This window comes from Temnothorax longispinosus, chromosome 10 (assembly GCF_030848805.1).
Source record: "Temnothorax longispinosus isolate EJ_2023e chromosome 10, Tlon_JGU_v1, whole genome shotgun sequence".
NCBI lineage: Eukaryota > Metazoa > Arthropoda > Insecta > Hymenoptera > Formicidae > Temnothorax > Temnothorax longispinosus.
In genome coordinates this window covers 18,823,281-18,839,834 of record NC_092367.1, presented here as the reverse complement: position 1 = coordinate 18,839,834, position 16,554 = coordinate 18,823,281, and the positions used below count along the sequence as shown (strand labels likewise).

Genomic DNA, 16,554 nt, shown 5'->3' with positions numbered 1-16,554 from the left:
TACACAGACAATATCGATGCTAATTAGCGATTAGTGTGCGCATATTTTGCCGAGGAACCACGGAGAGAGACAGATCTGCATGGAAATTAATAAAATTTACACAGCGGGGAGGGGGGGGGGTTTGAGCTGGGCCTCGCGGAATAATTCTCTTCGGGAAGGCTTATTAATTCTCGAAGCTATATGTCGTACAGAACGAGGGAAACGTGTTTCTTTTAGCACCTTTCTACTACTTCGATTCGGATGTCCAAGTCAATTTTAGATTCCGGAGAGTCGCGTTTAACATATAAACGACGAAAATCTACGAGCAGAATATTAAAAATCGCTAGTTTATTAACAATCCTGATAACTCTGAGAGGTAAATCGCTTTCCTATTACACTCGTCTCCCGCGAGAGGATTACGTAAAATCGAGATACCTCCGATACCGCATAAACACCGTCGGACAACGTCTATGCACCGTTCGAAAGCCATTTCTCTCCGCGCGAACGCGAGCACGTGCGGTAATGTTTCGCCACCGCGTCGCGTAACAATCTCGGCTGCAACAAAGGGAACGTCCAGTGGGTCCCGTTTTGCACGTTTGACACGCGCGAAACTCGGCGCGAGTCTCAACGCGCGTGTTACAAAGCTGCGCGAAGAAATCCACACTTGGCCGCGGGGACGCACTCGCGCCGAGGCGGCGTGTGAGGTCGTGTGAGGTCGTACCACACGGTGGAGGGAACATGAACGAGCGAATAGGTTGGGGGTCGTGAGTGGCCGTTGACCCTGCCTGTGTATGTACCTGTGTAGTATGCCGGAGCCGACGAGCGTACGAGCGCGCCTAGACAGGCCGGAATCCACACATTGGTAATAGCTTCTCTAGTTTACCGGCCTACCTCTCGTAAAAGAAGATATTTATGACCCTCCTCCAGCTTCTGCGGCCGCGACGTAAAGGTCCTTCCGCAAACTCTTTTGGTCCTGAGCGCGGGTGCACGACCGCTAATTAATGACTAAATTTCGTCTCCACAGAATTTTGTTTTATAACAGAATTCTAAGCGCTGTTATATCGATGCTTTTTTCGGACAATTTAGCTATTGAATTGTTACAAATAATTGAATAGAAATCAAGCATCGTTAATTATAAGTTGCTTTCAGCAATTAAAACAGCGTACATAGTGTCAGAAAATAATAATAATTGATAGGATCAGTCGTAGAATTATTATTTTACAGGGAATTAAAATTGGAAGAACTGATTGCAAGTATCACAACCTTTTATTGCAGTATCCATCCATGTTGTCGTCAGACCTTTTGCCTGCCGACAGAATCGCCCGGGATGATCTGAATTGCGCGAATGTACCAGGAATTTTACCGGCGAATGCGAATATTTCACCAGCAGCGAGAGATCTTTTGAAACGTCTCTTACAACCGGAGCCTCGTTTGAGACTCCGAACTCTTCTCGGCCTTCAGAGGATCGCTTTTTACATGGGCTATGATATCCAAAGTTATATGCTGAAAAAGGTAATTATTACGCTTCAGATAATAATTTTGTCGGAAAAATTAGACAATTTATAGTGCATAAAAATTTTGTTCAACGTTTACGAGGCATTTCTGTTTAAGAAATAAATTTATATGAATAAAATAATCATGAAAACGTTGAAAATTTTTCGTAATGTAGGACATTTAAAATATCTAAATATTACTTGTAAAAAAAAATTGTGTGTTTCATTTTGATAACGCGCTAGAGACTAAATAAAAAATGATTAGCATTTTTTAAATTAAATTTTTGCTAGAAAAACAATAGTAGTTTAAGTTTCCATAATTAAGATTATTTGCTATTTTTTGTCATCTGTAGGAATCACCATTCCGGATTTTAGGAATAAAAAATCGACAAGAAACAGCAACAAAGAGTGCGTCATTTCGATCAAAAATTTTCAATTTTTGAATCTTTTCCTGGCGATAATACTACGCGAACGAGTCATCAATGATCTCATATATATATGTAATGTGTACTGTTTTCTAATTCTACACGCACACACTTTGAGATGAAAAGTGCGCAAACAGAATTATTTTTTATATGCACGAATAATTTTTTACATAAAGAAGTGATTGAACATTTAAAATGACATATTCAAATTTTATAATCCATATAATGAATCTCATTGTAGGATAGAATTTTTCACAGACAAGAGAATTTATAAATAAAATTCAATTTAGTACATTTCTCATGTGTAATGGAATTAAATAATATATTATATAGAATAAAAATATCTTGATTTTTATTAAAGTTTGGCATTTTTTGAACCTCAAAAAAGTCTATCCATTTTCCCGAATAATCCCCCGAATACTCTGAATTAAATACTTGCCTGATTTAGATCAGAATCAATATTATTGCCAAGTCAAGCGATAATAATGGAGCATTTCAAAATTCAATTTGATTTATCGTACTTTTCGTATACTTTTCCATGTGTTTGATTTGTGCATGTTGTATACGTGTGAATTCGGTATAAAACTCGGAAGAGCCATTCAAACATCTGAAAAAGGAATCCACAAATAAGTAAAGGCTTCGTCAACCGTTTGGTCTCAGTTTACAAAAGTTTTAATTTTTTTAAGAATAGTTAACAGTATTTTTGTTTGTTACAGTATCTCGTCGATAATACAATAAGTTGCGATAATCGTAGTGCGTACAAACTAACAACGAAACAAAAATGGGTCTGGATCAGAAACGCAGCGTCTTTCGAAATGAATGCGAGAACAACGTGCTCTTTTCTCTTTTATACGTATACATAAATATATTTTTTTTATATATATTTATATATATTTATAAATTGTGAATTTCTTCATTTCTTCTTCTATCTCATTCTCCGCTTCTCGGTGCGTCTTGATTCTTTCATTGGATCAGCGGGGCAGCTCATCTCTCGAGAGTGCAATTAATCCAAATTTACCGTGTGTAATAATATATATATATACATCATTATTCTTACATATAGAGGATCTTTCGGTTTCGATATATAATACAATTTTTTTCCAAATTACGTCCCGTGCAACGCGTCAGCGGTCGATCACTGGCCGAATGTTCCGAACCGAACGACGCTAATATCGGCGGACGAACTGAGTGGAAAGAAAAGCGCACGCTTCGCGCGTGCGAGAACGCGTGTAGTGACGTTTCTTAAAAACAATGCGAACGTAAGTTAAAATGATGCGGCGGCGACGCGAGGCGCGAATAGTTACATCGCTAGTCGTCGCTAGCGCCAAATAATTATTCAAGCGCCTCTGTGCGCATTGCTTTAAAAAAAAAAGGAAATTCTAAAATTCTCTCTTCTAAACTAAACATCCGAATCATTTTCCTATCGATAATCCTCGCGTCCGGGCGAAATGCGCGATAATAAAAAAGACGTAGGGAGATCATTTCATCCTCCACGAAGGCGGAGTCGCACACCTTGCACCCATCGCACGTTCCGGAAACGACGATTATACCATACGACGTACTGCGATCGCGACAAAAGAAGCCGGGATAAGGATCTGCGAGATCGCGCACGGAAAAAATGCAAAATTTCATTCCGAGTGATCGCGCCAGCGGAACTCCCGAACGCTGCTCCTCTCCCGATCGCTCCTCCGTCACAGACCGTGAGTTTTCATTCGCGAAAAACGGAACGAATTATGTCTAACTGTCTTCACCTCGCGTGGCGTGGAGTCATTTTGGTAAAAATCTCTAGGCTCGCCCTTTGCGCCGGATACTTGGTACCGATTGATTTGTCCTCCTCGAGCGGACATCCCGTATACGACCCCCGACGACATTTGCGCGTTTTTCCTTTGGCAGATTCGAGTCCGCAAGTGGAGGATTCGTGCGACGAGTATCCCGCGCGAAGGTGCCCTAAGCCTATTCTCGCGGTCGCAGGACCGGAGGTTCCTCAGCGTCGCGGAAAGGGTTGGAAAACTGGAGAACCACCGGTTCGCACCGTCGCATCTACACTCTCTCCCTCAAGCGCTCCTCTCCTCTCGCGCTCACTCTTAAATTACTATGATTCCTTATTATTGTTACTGTCGTTACAATGCTTCACTAGTAAAGATGCTATGATACAAGTAGACCCCACACATCCGTTTTCACGGTTTAATTGCGAAACTCCTTCCTTTCTCATTCTTCTTTTTACAGCCCGATTCCACTTACCGCGCTGGACTTCCGCTATTCTGCAAACCGCGAGATAACTTCTCAGCTTTGTTTAAGCGTCGAAGGTTCGTTAGAATTTTAAAGAATTGTCTGAAGAATGTGGAAAATTAATCTCAACACGACTTTGGGATTTATTTTGCAGAATAAACGGAATTCGCTTATGCGTGGTGCGAAACACGAAAAAGGAACGGTTCGGATGCGCGTCGTCGAGCAGGATGCGAACGAGAGAGAGAGAATGCGCTAAACTTGGACGTTAATATCATTATATTCAGATGGGATGACAATACATGAAGTAACTACAGGGTCGATGGTTCGCGACGCGCGTTCGTGCCGTTCCGCGCCGTCGATCGGCCAATCGTCTCGTTGTTCAATCGTTCGACAATGCGATTGTAACGGAGACGTTAATTTCATCCCTTCGCCTCCGTCACGATGCGCGGCTTCGAACTCGGCGCGTCCACAAAATGTCCAACAATTGTTTTTCAGTTTTGTACACAAAATACCAACTATCTGTGCTGGAAAATGCACATACTGCTTGTACGCTTCATATATATCTATATGTATATATATATATATATTTATATGTATAATATTTATATATGTATATGGTGTATTGTTTTGCATTTAGAGCGCGCCGTTATCTAAAAATTAGTATTTATAAGTATTCACCGTTTACACATTGCGTAACATCGTGTAGCGTGTAGCAGTGGCTCCTCTTTCCTATCACGGTGTTTTACAATATGCGAATATATGTATATATATATTTATATATTAATATGTACATACACAAAACCATTCATTATTAGACATATGTTTCGCATGTCGTGCTTTTATAGTTTTCTTGCCTTTGTTCCACGCTCAGAGAGTGGACGCTTCGAACAGATGTGAGGATGTGAAGCTACGTTCGAGAACGTCGTTCCACAGTTGATCCAGTCCTCCCTATTCAAAAACAGTCATTTACTTATTTGACGCATGATGCTGGTGATCCATCGACAACGATGCTGAATTATTTAACTGTTTAATTTTCATAACGCAATTTAGTTAAGCATTTACGATGTATAACACTACTCTTTCTATATCTCTTAAAAAATCTGGAACCTATTTTTCTTCGAAAATGTGATTGAATATAATTGTAATCTCTTCAATGTTAAATTTCAATTTCGAGTTAACATTCCTATTAAACGAAATTAAATCGAAATTGACTGGAGAACAATTTTATTATTTATTCGTGTTTAGTCATCACGAGCGCTAACTTCTTTGAATTAAATAACTTCATCGCTATATACTCCGACGTGGAAACAGCTGCCTTTTTTAATTTAACTTCTAGTGTGTGCGCGAGACTCTTTGTGGCGTTCTCTTACGAAAATGTATGCAGGACGACATAAAGATACGTTTTCGAACGTAGCTCAGGGAAAAAAAAGACTGTCGCAGAGACGCTCCATTCAAATTTCGACCACTCTCTTTCTAAAATATTTGTTCGTAATACGTCATACACACACTTTTTCTCTCTCTCTCACTCCCATCTTTCTCTCCATGCACATTATTCACACACATACACGTGGGTACGCACTCATACTGACCCAGGCAATCCGGAAATGGATATATTTGTCGACTACATGGTAGCCACAGCGCTCGACCAATGGAACGAGAGAGACACTTTAATCTCCCTGCTTATTATTTTATGACGTTCCTTATGACGTGCTTCTTCGTGGTATTTCCCGAAGGTAGAGGCGTCACGTCCTTTATACCTTCGACGACCTCGAAGTTGACGAATTAATATCGAACAGCTGAGTTCACCGACGGGTTAAGAGAAAGATCGACACATTACACACCGATCCTCTCACCCCATTGGACGATCGTTAAAAACTAGGATTTCTAAACGAGGAGAGGAAAGTAGACTGTCGACCACGACTTCGTTTTACTCACCGCTGCCGTAGATTCCGCCTGTCGCGCAAGACTGTAGCTCGCGATCTCTTTGTTTCTTTTTTTTTTTTTGTTTCGCTCGCCGGTTCTCCAAAACAAGGAGGTGTGACGAACCTCCGTCGCGTTGACGGCGACGTGAGCAGGAGGGTCGGTTTTGCATAACTGGGGTAGGATAAGCAGGGAAAGGGATGCAAGAAGCTTCCAGAGATAAGCGTGCAAGACATCGCACATCGAGGCACGTGTCTTCGTGTCTTTTACCCATTCCTTTTTTCCTCTTCCGTCGTTGGACTTCGTTCTTTCGATCTGCTAAGAATCTAGATACAAATTTGCGCGCAATATGGCGATTTGTAATGCGACTACTCTTTTTCCTCGTTCTATTCTCTGTTGAGAACAACGGACTTGAACGAATTTCGATACTAAGAGCCGGTCATCACCGGGCGTCAGTTAGCGCTAATTCTGCCTAATTCAATTTTTTTTCTTCTGTCCGTCAGTATTATAGACAGATCTATAACTTAGAACTACAATCCACTTGACCCATCAAATTGCTTTTACATGAGCAGAGTAATTATTGTTGATGTTCCGCTGCAGTTGATGCGGGCATAAATTAATCTGATAATAAATGGCCGATTCAGGCGCGATCCCGGGCTTTTAACGATATAGTTTTCTTCTATTACCGGGCCATTGAAGTAAACGTATCCTTCAAAATACACAGTAAACGTACGTATTTATCGTAAATGTGTTTAATCACTTTCTTTTTAACGAGATTTTATCGTGAATTTATTCGCACTCAACGAATACGGAACAACAACCGACCTGCGTATCTGCTCTGAATTTGTTAACACTGCCGCGATTAAAGCGCGCACACGCAATCGAAATTAACGAGGACCATAGAGCGTCCCTATAGCGATATTATCGATATAACAATGATGATAATAATAGTCACTAATGTACACCCTATCTAATTTCTGTACAAAGTTTAATTGCACAATGCATTTCTGATTTCCCACGAACGGAGTACGTCCAATTTTATTTTTTCCTTTTTTTTTTTTTTAGATAATAATCATAAGCGCTTGCTCCTCAAGGCAGCCCCACGAGAGAGTGATACCTGGCAGTAAAGGAAAACAGTTTTGTCGATCGAGCAGTCGACCGATTGTCGTAGACACTGAATGGCTGTTTTCATTCCTCGCATGGTGTATACGAAGAGCTTATAACGAACTATGTACGCAATAGTGTTAGTGAAGTCTCAAGCAATGAATACTCTCTGCGCGGACCGCGGGAAAATCGTGAGAACATGGAATTATCGTAAATCACATTTTCGGACGTCAGCCGAATAATCTTAATCATTAAAAACGAGGGTTATATCGAGAAATGATTTTGCGGAAAATCTCTGCTGTTCATTCGTCAACGTATAAAAATATTAATACTAAAACTTTTTTTTTTTTTTTAACTAAACTGAACTCACGTTACTCGACGTTATTTACGAGACAAATCGCTTGTAATGTGATGTATCTCCCGTTTGATCCTTGAATATTACAGGATTCGAGTATTCTTTCTTTTCGTGATATCAACGAGACATATCACATATCTCTGTTTTATAATGGCTCGAAACTTGAGAGACATTTACATATACAACGATGCCAGGTGATGAGCCACACTGATGAGCTAGCTTGATTGCAAAATGGTGTTTACACGTTTAAGGGTATGTTCACACGCGCGCTCGTAGTGTCCAAAGAATTACGCCGAAGGCTCATGCTTAATTTTAAACACGGTTAATTTGCACGCGATTAATCTACATGTTCTCACGCATTGATATACGTGTGACACGCGGCGCTTCCCTCGTACATAATCTTTTTATCACTAAAATACATCCGTGACAGACGTGTATTCACGTCTCACATAATTCTTAAATATATTATACAACAAAGAAAAACTTTAAAAAAATTTATAACAAGAAATGTCGATGAACGAGATAAGATATGTAATTAAAAATGACTACCGATCTTATTCAGCGTAAACATGCGGACACACGTGAGCGTTTCGATAAAAAAGTCTTACTTACTATACAGCGTTTTGATTTTCACAACGGCAAGCTTTCAAGAGCTGAACCCGAAGGAGACAGATCGTAGTTTTAAGCTTCAATGATGTCGTTTAATGCGGAAAAAGATACTCGCGCGTAGCGTATCTACTTGAGAATTTATCGCGCAAAGATTTAAGAATATTTTCAAGATATCTTGATAATATAAACACCTCGACGCGTGTAGTATAACGAGATCAGTGTCGAAGATACAAAGATGAAGAGTAGTTGGATATATGTTGGAAAACGCGAACAACTGTTCGGCCAAGCACGGGTGTGAACGACCCTTATGAAAAGAAATCGGCGAGCGACCCGCCAAGTCCTCTTCGACGGGGCGGCGAGTCACCCTATCACAATCTTCGTCGACGTCATAGTGGCGTTTATCGTTGACGTGTATAAATGACGATGATGGAAGAAGTGCCAGTAGATGATGTTTGGCGACAACGACGAACGACACGACGCAGCAACGTCAAAGAAATCACCGATCGGACGAGTATCGCGCGTTCCGGCCTTAAATCCGGAAGTAACGATTAGCCGATTCTTTCTTCCTTCTTTCTTCACCCAGCCTCAACACGAAGCCACCACACTGCACCTTCACGTATACCCGCACCACACTGTAGCACCTCAACACATTGCAATTGTCATGGCCTATGGAACCTGCAATTGAAAATCAAAAACATTAATTATGAAAGCCCTATAAAAAAAAGAATATATATATATATATATATAAAGTACATTAATAAAAAATATCAAAAGTCATCCAATTATATATGCGATAATTACAAAAGTTTTCACTAACTTCGAAGGGTTTAATCTTCGAGAGGGCTACCATTAGATAATTAAATTTTATCGTTTTGGTAATTCAAGATGGTTTCATAGTTTCATACGTGCTCTAATTCGATTTTTACAAGGCTGCATATATTTCGCGAGACACTTTAGCAAAATGCTGATTTGGTGCCAACTGTGCTTTTAAAGTGGTTCCGCTCTAAAATTCGTAGAGCGTCAAGTACCTGGTGAGGTGTCGGCTGTCCTCGTGAACGGCCATCTCCGAGCTCTTGAATTCGTTTAACTCTTTCCTAATAGCAGCCTTGTCCTTCGGAGTTAACCGTGTCCAAGGCTTGTCGGCTCTTCTGTCGTAATCGTGAGCCTGCGTTACCTCGATATAGTCGTTGAACCGGATGATCTGTGGAATGAAAGGGAACAGATAAGTATATTGGTTTTCGCTATTATAGCTTTATCATAAATTGCAAAACCCTTATCAGAAAGAAAATAACATCTCCGCAAAATGAAGCACGATAAAATATCAGTTGACCTTAAATTCGACAATGCATTTTTTGGTATAGTCAATCTCAAACGAAAAAAAAAAAAAAAAAAAAAAACAAGGTGCGCAACAAAAATTTCCGCAAAGATTTACGAAGGAACTTTTTTCATTTTACTTTTTTCTCCTTAAGCTCTTCAACAGTCGGTCGGAAACTCAGCTTCCGCAGGAGATAGCGCTTCTTCTCTTCCTTCTGCTTCTTCTCCTCGGCGGGACTTTGTTCTGAAAAGCAGAAGAAAAAAATAGAATTAGAATTTGACTCGCAATTCGATTTCGCAAAAGCGGAAAACATACTCGATTATAAACATTGTTATTCCGAATTAAAACGTAGATAATTTTTCTAATAAAATTGAGTTAGTTTTCTTTTAAATTTAGCTTCAAAAATAACGTATCGATCTCGGAATTCTCAATCGTTGTTCATAATTAAAGGACTACGGCAACTAATAGAGCGAACTTACTTTTCAAAATGTTCCTCTCCTCAAGTTCCTCCTGGGTCGGCCGCATGCTCAGCCGCCTGAAATGAAAATGGCACGAGAATCAATGCAAGTTCATCGGCCGCTTTAATCTTCCTTCGCGAGCGAGAGAGATATATTCGAGGGAGAAAGCGAGGCATCCGCTTTGTGCAAACAATGTGATTCACCGCGCGAGACCACTCGTCCTATTATTCGCGCGTAATCTTTTCGAGAGACAGCTGTTATTTCAAGCTCGTTTTCACATGAGCCGGATCAGTCGTGACGGACTGACGTCGGTGGAAAAAAAAGGCGGAGAAGAAATGAATATCCCAGAAATTGTATATACGCAATTCCATTATCACTGAAAAATGATTTTAATAATGAATTCTTTGACGAGGGAAGAATAACAGAGAAATTATCCGGATCGCGAATATTGAAGGCAAGAAGATAACGAAGCTTTATCGATATTCTATCTCCTATCTCCTGACTGATTTTACACAGCTTTCATTACATCGCGCTAAGATATTTTACAGTAATTGTATTTTCATAATCAACTGCGTGACTATTCAAGTAAAAATTTGTACGATTTCCTAACTCACCAGAGAATCCCTCGATATTCCTTGAAGTAGATTGTTAGTTAAACGTAATTTTAAATTAGACGAAGAGGATTCGTTATGACGTGCCAATTTTCAACCATGACGAAAGCTTTGACGAAAATACAGACAAACGCGTATTCGAAATCCTCTTATTCATCACGACGCAGTCATGTGGACGCTATTTGACAATTCTCTCACCTGATAAGCTTGGCGCCAATGGCCTCTTTCGTCTCCTGCCTCTCATTGTCTGTCTGCAGCTGAAGGATGTTCCTGTTGATGAGCTCCTGTCTATCCGGCCTGAGGGCGAGTTTCAGCGAAAGCGATTCCTTACGCGCGATCTTGGCTGCCAAACGGCCTGTCGAGACAGAAGGCGTCGAATCTGGATTAGGTCGTTAATCTGCTTTTTTACTCGCCGTATATCGATGCACAGAAAAAAAAAACGTCGCTTATTTATTATGAGATAAATCAAGTTTCGCGGAAATTAAGAAATGGAAATAAGTTAATTTCAAGATAATCATTTAACGTATTAAATGATTCCTTCGTTTTTATTTCGTACATCATGGATTTAAATTGGCATATAAAGTCTAGAGTGAATTTCGCACAGACGCCCATTGAAGTGCGCATCGATGTTAATTAATTTCGCGTCCGATTGCACGTCACGATTGCTGATTAATTACCCTCCGCGATCAACGAGCAGCTGAAGCTGCGATGCAACAGCAGCGGGGCGTGTTCGGCCGGCTCGATCGAGGCGCGGAGGACCGACGTCGTCGACGTGGTCCATATCGACAGCATCGTATCTCTCACTCTATCTCTCTTCTTCTACAAATGCGATTTCGAGGCGAAAAGCGCACGAAGCGTGTCCGAAGGGATCGGAATCGTCGCTCCGACGGTATTAATTACCGTCGGCCTTCGCACTGACCGTTCTACATCGCGTGGTCTCGACATTCGAACTTCGGGAACCATCATTCGATCATTTCGCGAGAACAAATTCGAAACGAGCGGTTGTATGAATTGAGGAATCGACTAAACTCGAGAGAGCAACTTTACGATTGTTTACGCGGTTCAATAAAAATTTAGCGAGCAACTCTGCGTCGCGATAAAGCCGGACGGAAGAACGACTAGAAACTGAGCAACTTGCCAGCTGTTTTCGGGGATTAATATAAACCACCTCTTAAGCGACAGCTTACACACACACACACACGCGCACGACCCAGCGCGAGTATTAGTCCCGTCGCTGAAGACTGATTTAAAGTGTTGAGCAATCGCGCAGATGTATTGTGAGAAAATCAACGGAATGTTCCCGTGAGACGTTTAATCTGCGAGTGGTCGCGCTATAAACGCTAAGCTCGGCAGAGAGATTATCCTCTTCCCACACGCCGATTATATAAATCCTCCCGTTACGAATAATTAATCATTTATGCTCAATTTCTTAAAATAGAGGAGAAAATCAAGAAGTACGAGTAAAAAAGATCTTATAACACGAGGAATTAAAATTCGGTCTTAAACGTTTTAAACGTCTAAACGATTAAGCGAATTCCCTCTGTCCAGCATTCAGTGCCATGAATTACGAACAGATTCATTCAGCAAAGTGCTAAATGCAAAAGTATGAATCTTAAGTTCTTTGAGAAGAGCTTATATTGATTATTTGACGCCGTCACATCGAAGTTTCCACTTTCTTTCGAATTTTCTCAACCTCCGTAAATGTTCAAAACCCATCCGCCGAGTTTCCCTGAACTTCTTTTTTTTATTTCCATGTTCCACAAAGTTTTCCTGTGATTGACTCAGCTTTTTTCCCCAGCTATATCTTCGAGATTTAGAGCGGTCCGCCGCGTCTCGCTTTTATCGCTCGCGGGAGACCGTTATCGGGAATACACGAAGTGCGGGACTATTTATGAATTCGTTCGGAAGTCCATTCAAATTCGAATTCACGTCGGGAGTTTGAAACCTCATATCTCGATGGAAAATTGCATGAGCGGGGGCGTGAAATAAACATGGCCCTCGTATTCGCGTAACTGCATTCGTGACTGCGCATTTTTATCGCGATGCACACGGGCGCGACGCGATTTAAGCTTCTGCTTGCGGCGGAATCTTGATACGGATCTTTGAGAGCCGCGAAGCATATTTATTTTCGCGAAAAACGATACGATTGACTCTCACCGAGAGTCTCATCGATCGGCACGATCGCGGCTGGTAGTTTTTCATCAACTAGTGGAGCCGCGCGTCCATCAAAATTCCGCGGACCAACATGAAGTTACTATCTGCCTAATTGATTGCCGAGAGGCAAGCACGTGCTCCCAAAAACATCCAGGAAAAATCGAATTGCAAAGTTCATTCTGTTATTTACATTGATTATTGCGATATAAACTGTGCCACAATATTGCTGCTCGCTTATTATGTTCTCTGGTACATATTTTATGCAGTTTGCGAAAATATAACTTAATTGGTATAGACTAATGATAATTAATATTTATTATTAATGATTAAGCATCAATTAAGCAAACATAAATAACTATTTCATTATAATTTTCAATATTTTAATTATAATTAATAATTACTTTAGAATGTGTGTGACACAAGATTGCCTTTCGATCGATGTGCGACCGTGTGATGGCAGAATAAACGGGATACGACAGTGACGATCTCGAATCTCGATCAGTGGGCGTTTTTGTGGGACGATTGCCGGACAATTCGCGGGTTAAATATTTAATAAAATGGATAACGGAGCGACTCACTTTTCTCGTCGTCGTAATCATCCCTGTAGAGAACTTGTCCGTCGCCGGAGTCGCCGTCCGCGTCTTCTCGGATGACGTAAGGTCTCGCGTTCTCCTTGTTCTCCAACGTGCAGGGTAGAGCGAGGCCGAATCTGACCGGTCGACTGCTGAAAGAACGAGGCACGGGGACGTGCGAGATCGTTAATACAGGGCACCGGTGGTATACGCAATCGCTGGTTGATGCTACGTTGAACCAATGTTCTACTCTACGGTGCTACAAGAGAACGAGATGCGAATGGGGTATATGCCGGGGCGAGGGAAGAAACGAGGGGAAAGATGCATAGTGGCGTGTGTGACACGTCGAGAACAACGGGGTACCCCATGTGAAACAAGACTCTCGCGCGTATTTCACCCGTCCACCCAAGTCCGGCTGTTACTATATAAGTTCGACACGTTGAATGTTACATACGCGAACTTTATTATTCGTATCAGACGTCGCGTACGATCTAATGTCGACGTTACAGGGAAAATTTATCGTCAAAATTTGCAACAAACGTGGAAAAATCCTAGACCGGACAGTAATTGCAATATGGAAATTATCGCGACTCGGCGCATTCAACGTGTTCGAACCCGCAGTTCTTGGATCGATCCGTAAGCGTACTGCCTTGCTGATGCTGCTTGCATTGAGAATTTTTAGATTTAAACTTTGGAAGTTATCGCAAATTTTCCCCCAAGAATAGGAGGGGCGCTAGGAGATGGCAAATGTTTCACGAATATTTAACACGAGCGTTTCTCTTGGCTGTGTGCGCGGTGTTCTTGACAAGAAGTTCTTTTTCCCTCCTCGTGGCAGTTTATCGTGAGAATCTCTCATAATATTAGCATTTAATATTACAGTAACTTCCAAAATTTGTCGGGACTTTTAATCTTCTCTTTGTGTTGCGCTTCACGTTCCTGAGGATTATTAATATTGCGAAATTATCGAGAATTTCGCGAAAGTCCAAACGTGGGGCACATTATAACCTGTGCCAATTATATCTTTGCTTTAATACTAAATTTTTTATCATTTTTTTTTCAAGCGGAGTGCGTGACGTCAGAAGCGAGGTGCCTCGGGTCAAATATTTTCAAAGTTAAAAAAGCCGGCGCGTTTAAAGCATCAAAGCTGCAATAATGTAATAATGAACAAAAAGCTCCGGCAGTACTGTCGTTTCTTGTTGTAACGTGCTTAAGATTCGCGTAAAGCGATGTGAAATATATACATTTTAACTCAATACCAATAAGAAAACAATAACTTTTAAATAAGTAAATAAGTAAAATTCCCACAGATACGTACGGATCTTGGAAAGTAATCGACAAGTTAATACAATTTGTATTCATTAAAAATACTGGATAATATCTTGTTCATAAGTTTTCCTCTGTTTTCTACAGAACTGTGATACAGCAGAGAAGAAGTTACAGACAAGAATGTAATATATTCATTATAGCAATCATAATTAATATAAGGCTTTATCTATCATCACATAGAACATATTTAAAGAGATCAGGTATATATCACAGAAATAATTATTAACATATAGAAAAGGCTACATGCTTTTTTTCGTATAACGGAATTAACAGGGACATACGAAATACAATTGAAATAATCGGCGAATTTAAAAATACCGAAGATAAATACACCGAGAAAATCGGGGGAGAGGGGGTGAGGGAAGTCGTATACTCACAGGAACGGAATAGTTAACCGACACTTCCTCTCGTCGTAATTGTCCCCGACTTACACAAATTGTGCAAGGTACTTCGCGAGCGATACCGTCGACCGATGACGGATCGCGACTCGCGAGATGGATCGATCGCGCGAAAAAGAAAAATAACGAACTTGTCCCGTCTCTCGCGCCTCGCGCGATATTCGACTCACGTGATGTGTCGTGCGTGATCGAATGATGCGGCGTGACAAGCATAAGACGAGAGATTTTTCATGGGTTTCCCTAAGGTTTTCTCATGCTTAAAACGTCGGACGCGCATTGCCATGCTCACGGCGCTCGCGTGACTCGCGAAAGGAGTCACTGAGAAAGAGAGGAGGAGAGACTAGAACATCATGGTTCTCTCGCGATCAACCGCGCCGTAAGACACAGACGTAAAGACAATATACATAATACGTATATGTACATATGTGTATATACATATATGTATATATATACACATATATACCATCGGTTTGCACACATGCTTAGTTAGACCAATGCCCAATTACCATATTCTCATCCTAGGCCTCAACGGTGGCCTTCTGGTTAAGCATAAGAAAAATACGATCCTTTACTAGTGACTGACATGTTAATGACGGGTGCACAAACTACATTCCATGAGTACTCGCCTAAGAGAGCGTACGTCACTTCAATAATCCCGTCTCGTATTTCATAGTAACGTTGCCAGATAACGCTTAATATGTTGTTTGCCCAACCATTTGTATGGCTCTTATCGTGTACGCCATAGTAGAATTTTCATTATCATAAATATAGAATGATAAACTATTGTGTCAATATCAGTAAATAAGACTTTATCTTCGGATAGTATAAATTATATATTTTTTACTTTACATTGTTACCTAGCTATTTATGTCATTCAAAATTATTATATCAACTACTAGTATTCATTTTTTTTAAATGTTTTAAAAAAAATTTGATAACTCTAATCACAGTAATTACCAGAACGTTAATGAAAAGTTGAGCACTGATTACGGATGACCACTGTGGCAGTCAACAAGTTAATATTCTAGAAGCCTAATATCTGTACACTTAATATCCTTAAAGCCATCTCTAATACCAAATTATATTTTAAATGAGACTTGCTATTGTATAAATTTGGATTGACGTCTTTCAAGAAATTTATTCACTCGGGCAGTTGACGTAAGCTGCCAAGAAAACTACAAGCAACGAGACGGGAAATTAAAAGACTACGTTCGAAAAAAATTAGGGCTCTTCGACGTCTGCTTTTTACACTTTTCATTAAAGCCGAGCGTAATAATACCACGGTGGAGCAGTGCACTCGAAGCCTGCTTGTAGATCCGATGCTTTCGATATCAAACAACGAGAGACCCGCGAGAAAGCGGGCTTTTGAGAATAGAAGCGATTTTTAATTAAAGAAAAGTCGTCGACGTAGGAAGCGAATTATCCCGGCGAATTTGTGCCGGGTGCCAGAGTCTCGAAGAGCGCCCGATTCTTACGGCGAGTTTCGAGTTTCGGTGCGAAGCGTTCGAAAGGAATTCACGAATACCTTCGGCGCTTTGCATTCGTTGCTCTTTTTGTTTCTTCTAAATGCTGTCACGAGTCCGTTGCAAAGTGTTAGTTCAAAGTG

The 16,554-nt window shown here is 40.7% G+C and overlaps 3 protein-coding genes across 12 annotated transcripts in view; 1 reads left to right on the top strand and 2 right to left on the bottom strand.

Annotated features, from left to right (window-relative positions):
* Window positions 1–2,229, top strand: part of S6kl (S6 Kinase Like) — a 43,377-nt gene extending 41,148 nt beyond the window's left edge. The window contains 3 exon segments of the mRNA XM_071792157.1: window positions 1,255–1,491; window positions 1,826–1,852; window positions 1,854–2,229. Coding sequence (XP_071648258.1) covers window positions 1,255–1,491; window positions 1,826–1,852; window positions 1,854–1,958 — 369 coding nt within the window. The 3' untranslated portion in view covers window positions 1,959–2,229.
* Window positions 1–16,554, bottom strand: part of Bnb (bangles and beads) — a 204,465-nt gene that overhangs the window by 36,465 nt on the left and 151,446 nt on the right. The gene's annotated exons all lie outside the window — the stretch shown is intronic.
* Window positions 2,547–16,554, bottom strand: part of LOC139821224 (phosphatase and actin regulator 2) — a 211,398-nt gene continuing 197,390 nt past the window's right edge. For 5 of the 10 annotated variants that reach the window (XM_071792147.1, XM_071792150.1, XM_071792140.1 and 2 more), the window contains 7 exons: window positions 15,455–15,487; window positions 13,231–13,376; window positions 10,697–10,877; window positions 9,909–9,964; window positions 9,569–9,672; window positions 9,143–9,315; window positions 2,547–8,789 (listed from right to left, as the gene is read on the bottom strand). In XM_071792147.1, coding sequence (XP_071648248.1) covers window positions 8,774–8,789; window positions 9,143–9,315; window positions 9,569–9,672; window positions 9,909–9,964; window positions 10,697–10,877; window positions 13,231–13,376; window positions 15,455–15,487 — 709 coding nt within the window. In that variant the 3' untranslated portion in view covers window positions 2,547–8,773. The remainder of the gene's footprint in view (window positions 8,790–9,142; window positions 9,316–9,568; window positions 9,673–9,908; window positions 9,965–10,696; window positions 10,878–13,230; window positions 13,377–15,454; window positions 15,488–16,554) is intronic. The other 5 variants (XM_071792143.1, XM_071792142.1, XM_071792145.1 and 2 more) reach the window with 5 other exon arrangements.